This window comes from Sinocyclocheilus grahami, unplaced genomic scaffold (assembly GCF_001515645.1).
Source record: "Sinocyclocheilus grahami isolate Dianchi unplaced genomic scaffold, SAMN03320097.WGS_v1.1 scaffold992.1, whole genome shotgun sequence".
Classification (NCBI taxonomy): Eukaryota; Metazoa; Chordata; class Actinopteri; order Cypriniformes; family Cyprinidae; genus Sinocyclocheilus; species Sinocyclocheilus grahami.
The window spans coordinates 790,129-796,245 of NW_015506171.1; the positions used below are offsets into that span (position 1 = coordinate 790,129).

Below are 6,117 nucleotides of genomic sequence, written 5' to 3' on the forward strand. Positions count from 1 at the left end.
TGTGTGTGTGTGTGTGTGTATTACCTCCTGTCCCAGCAGAGGCCGTGACTCCAGAGAACGCTTGACTTTGTTCTCCTCCTTCACTGGCAAGAGTGATTTGAGGAACTTGGGCGGTTGAGGAGACAGAACCTTAAACGGACTGGAGTTGAAGAACGTTGGACTCTCTGGCACCGATCCTGAGGAGAATGTTTGCATGAAATGATGCATAAGGGTGTCTAAATTTTTATTATTATTATAAAATAGTATTTAAGAACAATCATAATTTCTATTTAATTATAAATATTTCTTTACTTTAATTTTATTTTTTATAAGTGTTGAAAAGTACCATTTACTACTACTAATAATAATGTACTAATCTTAATCCTGAGGAAAACGTTTGCATGAAATGATGCATAAGATTGCTTAAATTCACTATAAAAGAAAAAGGTCAAGGTGGAAGATAAGCCCACAATGGAGAAAATATTGTAAACGTAGCTTTTCAACACTCTTAGAAACACATAATAAATGTTATTATTATTATAAAATAATAGTTCATAACAATAATAATAACAAACCAAATTTTGATTCACTATTTTCTTTTATTTTTAATTGTTGAAAAGTTACATGCACCATTTAACACCAATAAGAATTTTTTTTCAAATTATTAAAAATCATTAAAAAAAAATTTTGTTTAATAATCATAATACATTGTTTAGTTGTTTAAATTGTTTAGTAATAATCTTCAATAATTTAATATTGTTGTAACTACAGTAATGGGTTTTATAAAATTAGAATGTTAGCTTAAAAAAAAAAGTCTTTCAAATAATCTCGGGTGAAAGCCAGGTTCACACTTTACCGTGATTCTCTTTGTTTTTGACAGGCATGTCTTTTGACAGAGGACTGTTGAGTGAAGCTTCATGTAAGTTGGATTCGGTGACGTCTGTGTGACCATCGCAGTGAGTCTGTGGAAATAAAGTCAACGCTCAGACAGAGACATTCACAACAAACACACTGTCTATAGTAAGTGATCACTAACCTTCACATCCTCATCCTCACATCCGGTCCCGTCCGATTTACAACAAGAGCTCTAAACAAATATATATTATAGTCCTGTTACACAATGCACAGTATTTTGTTTCTGTACACTAGTAAACGGTAGATCTGGTCTTACGTGCTGGACGTTGGGCGTGCTGAGACTGCGCCGTATGTGTCTGCCTTTAGCGGAGAGAGCTTCCTTCACCGTCACGGCCTGAATGAACACACAAACACACACTAAACGCGTGATCAACCGATAATCGGTTTGACTGATATCTTTCACGATATTTAAGCATTTTTCATAACTGGATATTGTTTTGAAATATTGGATCCACCAATAAATGCCGCCATCATGTGATCGTTTTGAGATTTGAGTTAAAGATTTCAGGGAAAGTAATCGTTATCGGTTAGAGAAAAAAAAACAATATCAGTCAATCTCTATTAAACACTCCAGCAGAAACAGCAGATAGAAGTAAAACAATAAATATTGGTTCTGCATATTGGTTATTGGGCACATAAACCTGCTAATAATCTGTATCCGTATCGGTTACATAAAAAATCAATGTCTGTCTATCGCTACTAAACACTCCAACAGAAACAGCAGTTAGAAGTTAAACAATAAATAAACGTAGGTTCTGCATATCGTTTATCAGCACATAGACATGCAAATAATCTGTATCAGTATCGGTTATAAAAAAAACTAAATAAATATTGGTTCTGCATATCGGTTATCGGGCATATAAACATGCAAATAACTGCATTGGTTATAAAAAAAAATCAATATCGTTTGATCTCTACTAAACACTAACAGAAACAGCAGATAGAAGTAAAACAATAAATAAATATTGGTTCTGAATATCGGTTATCGTGCACAAAAACAAGCAAATAATCGGTTTCGAAAAAAAAAAAAAACTATATCAGTCGAACTCTACTAAACATTCCAGCAGAAACAGCAGACAGAAGTAAATCTAAATATATAATGATTCTGCATATCTGTTATCAGACTCATAAACATGCAAATAATCTATATCGGCATTGGTTATTAAAAAAAATCAATGTCAGTCTATCGCTACTAAACACTCCAATAGAAACAGCAGTTAGAAGTTAAATAATAAATAAACGTTGGTTCTGCATATCGGTTATCAGCACATAGACATGCAAATAATCTGTATCAGTATCGGTTATAAAAATAAAAAAAATCGGTAAAAAAAAAAAAAACTAAATAAATATTGGTTCTGCATATCGGTTATCGGGCATATAAACATGCAAATAACTCAATATCATTCGATCTCTACTAAACACTAACAGAAACAGCAGATAGAAGTAAAACAATAAATAAATATTGACAAGAAGAGTGAGGCTAGACAGACAAGACGATGGCGGATGATTTAGTTTCGAAACTAGATGCATAAGCGCCTGTTTGGCAATATTTTGGATTTTGAAAAGCCTGTTGACTTTTGCCGTTTATCTAAGGTGATTTTGGAAGTTTTTTTAAACATTCGTTTCTTATTTAATTGGTTCCACATTGTTTGCTGATTTTTACTTTATTTAAACTATGTCATTTATTTATTTTATTTGACATTCGTTTTGCTAATAAACGTTCTACGTTTCTTATTTATTTGGTTATATATTATACATGTTTACTTATTTCCAGTTTTGTATACCTATTAAACTTTATGTAAGTTATTTGTTATTTTATATTAGGCATAGCTTGCCCTATAGCATGGTATATTTTTATTTGTTTTGTTAATAAAAGTTAATTCTCTATGGGGTTCAGGTCTGGTGAGTTTGCTGGCCAGTCAAGCACACCAACACCATGGTCATTTAACCAACTTTTGGTGCTTTTGGCAGTGTGGGCAGGTGCCAAATCCTGCTGGAAAATGAAATCAGCATCTTCAAAAAGCTGGTCAGTAGAAGGAAACATGAAGTGCTCCAAAATTTCTTGGTAAACGGGTCGATTAACCGGTGGGAAAATGTCCTCACCGTCACAACCCTAGTTCTGAATATCGGTTATCGTGCACAAAATCATGCAAATAATCGGTATAGATTAAAAAAAATAAAAAACTATATCGGTCGAACTCTACAAAACACTCCAGCAGATAGTGAGAGAAATCAGTCCTAAAGTGAAGCCAAACCTGCCGCAGTCTCTCCAGACACAGAATATTGTCCACCTCCAGGACTCCTCTGGTGTATTTCTCTATGTATGTCTCTCCACCGAGTGTCTCCTCGCTCTCTCCTCGCGCCGCCATCAAGGCCAGAGTCTCGCGCTCCTCCGGCTCCTCAGACGCCTGCTCATGAAGACAGCAGGTGTGTGATCAGTGCATTCAGAAAAACAAACATGAAGAGGAAACAGTGTGAATCGGTCGAACTCTACAAAACACTCCAGCAGATAGTGAGAGAAATCAGTCCTAAAGTGAAGCCAAACCTGCCGCAGTCTCTCCAGACACAGAATATTGTCCACCTCCAGGACTCCTCTGGTGTATTTCTCTATGTATGTCTCTCCACCGAGTGTCTCCTCACTCTCTCCTCGCGCCGCCATCAAGGCCAGAGTCTCGCGCTCCTCCGGCTCCTCAGACGCCTGCTCATGAAGACAGCAGGTGTGTGATCAGTGCATTCAGAAAGACAAACATGAAGAGGAAACAGTGTGACGTTTGTACCTTTGGTATGTTGGACACAATCTCATACGTCACTCCACAGGAGTACAGAACGTTCTTCAAAGACATCCGTCTCTTCAGGCTCTGAGTGAAACTCTATAAGACATCCGTCATGTATTTACATTAAACAAGATAATACACTACCAGTCAAAAGTTTTGCTCACCAAGCCTGCATTTATTTGATCTAGACATGTGCCGGTATTCGGTAATGCGATATATCACGATAATGAACATGCATGATATTGTTATTGTGGGCACTTCAAAATACAGTGAATAATTATTTATAACAAATTATTCAGATTTTTTTTTATGCATTTTAAGAATACTTTTCCCATCAACTGGTCACAATGCACAACACCGCTGTATGCTGCGTTAAAGACGCGTGTGCACTCTGATGTAAACAAGCACGGATTGTACTTGCACAAATGCACACTAATTGCACAAGCTGCACTACTTTTACGTATTTAAATGGTTTAAATAGCCATTCAGATTTTTGTATTCGCAGTGGTGTTCATCACAGCGCCAAATACTTAAATATTTAGACTTAATTGGCTATTTATTTTCAAACTTTTTTTACATTTTAATCTGGACTACAATATGCCCTAGATATTGTTTGAAAGCGTTTTGATTCTTTATTGTTTGGTCACACTTTACATTAAGGCTCTATTAATTGACATTAGTTAATTCATTAGTTAACATAAACTGTCAATGAAATATTCTTCTAAACATTCATTAATCTTAAGTAATTTCAATATTTAATAACTTCTTTAAAAAAAACATTAAAAATCTTACTGACGGATAGTGTACATAAAATATAAAAATGAATCAAATAATTAACAAGAAGAAATGTGAGAATACTAATGGCAACTGAAAGGAGGGAAATCAGAGTTTCAGACGCAGAGTTGATGTGAAACAGCAGTGCACAATAATTATTGTTTCCACAAAGTACTTAAGATGTTAGTGTATGGAAGCCTCCCAGTGTTTCCAGACCTGTTTGTTGTAGATGTTGACGGCGATCCTCTTGCGCAGCACCAGCTCCACAGACGCCGGGTGACTGAGCTGAACCGTGGCTTTCACGATCAGGTAGATCCGCTCGCTGGGTGCCGTGATCCGGTTCAGATGGATGGAGTCGTGGATGGAGGAATCCCAGGAACACACAGCCGACACCTGAGAGCAAGAGAAATCAAGACACGTGAACGCTACATCAGTCATATATGTGACTCTGGAGCACAAAACCAGTCATAAGGGTCAATTTTTTGAAATTGAGATTTATACATCATCTGAAAGCTGAATAAATAAGCTTTCCATTGATGTATGGTTTGTTAGGATAGGACAATATTTGGCCGTGATACAACTATTTGAAAATCTGGAATCTGAGGGTGCAAAAAAATCTAAATATTGAGAAAATCATCTTTAAAGTTGTCCAAATGAAGTTCTTAGCAATGCATATTACTAATCAAACATTAAGTTTTGATATATTTACGGTAGGAAATTTACAAAATATCTTCATGGAACATGATCTTTACTTAATATCCTAATGATTTTTGGCATAAAAGAAAAATCGATAATTTTGACCCATACAATGTATTTTTGGCTATTGCTACAAATATCCCCCAGGATGTTACATTTGACATTTGAGAAATCCTACAGGTGTAAACACATTTGAACAGGTGTAACTCCTGTCACCTCGTCATGGCTGTGTCTGTTGATGGGCAGGTAGAAGAACGGGCTGCCGTGCTCTTTGGGGAGGATTGAGTTAACACCGGCGGCGTGAGGACCGGTCAGCTGATCGTTCACCGTCAGGTTATCAGCTGCAAAACACACATTACAGATAAAATAACCGTCACAAGCAAACCAGCCTAAATCACTGATCTGACAGAGTCACGCAAACCAGAAAAACCTTCAGCCCTTGAACCCTGAAGATCAATATATCTCACCATTCAGATCCAGAAACAGCACAGGAATATGAGCCTCCATGCCAGCAGGGGGAACCCTTGAGCAACAACAACACAACATAAAACACTTAATTTAATTTAGTGCTGTCAATCGATTAATTGCGATTAATCGCATCCAAAATAAAAGTTTTCGTTTACATAATATATATATGTGTGTGTTCTGTGTATATTTATTATATAAATATGTATAAACGCATACATATTCAGTATATATTTTGAAAATACTTACATGTATATATTTATATTCATATAATTTATATTATATATAAATATATTTAATATATAAACATAACACATGTTTCTGAAACATATACTATATGTGTGTGTACTGATATATAAATAATAAATATACACAGAACACACACATATATTATGTAAACAAAAACTTTTATTTTGGATGCGATTAATCGCGATTAATCGATTGACAGCACTAAAATTAATGTAATAACTGAGCAAATATTTACATTTTAATTTATGTTATTATTTTTTATTTG

At 35.3% G+C, this 6,117-nt stretch overlaps 1 protein-coding gene across 1 annotated transcript in view; it reads right to left on the minus strand.

The window, feature by feature from the left end:
* The window catches only part of LOC107565310 (kinesin-like protein KIF13A), a gene marked incomplete at its 5' end in the record, with an annotated part of 18,921 nt that overhangs the window by 6,210 nt on the left and 6,594 nt on the right, over window positions 1-6,117 (minus strand). Inside the window, 9 exons of the mRNA XM_016250531.1 lie at window positions 25-176; window positions 836-941; window positions 1,016-1,066; window positions 1,151-1,228; window positions 3,440-3,592; window positions 3,672-3,764; window positions 4,659-4,835; window positions 5,355-5,479; window positions 5,606-5,661. Coding sequence (XP_016106017.1) covers window positions 25-176; window positions 836-941; window positions 1,016-1,066; window positions 1,151-1,228; window positions 3,440-3,592; window positions 3,672-3,764; window positions 4,659-4,835; window positions 5,355-5,479; window positions 5,606-5,661 — 991 coding nt within the window. The remainder of the gene's footprint in view (window positions 1-24; window positions 177-835; window positions 942-1,015; window positions 1,067-1,150; window positions 1,229-3,439; window positions 3,593-3,671; window positions 3,765-4,658; window positions 4,836-5,354; window positions 5,480-5,605; window positions 5,662-6,117) is intronic.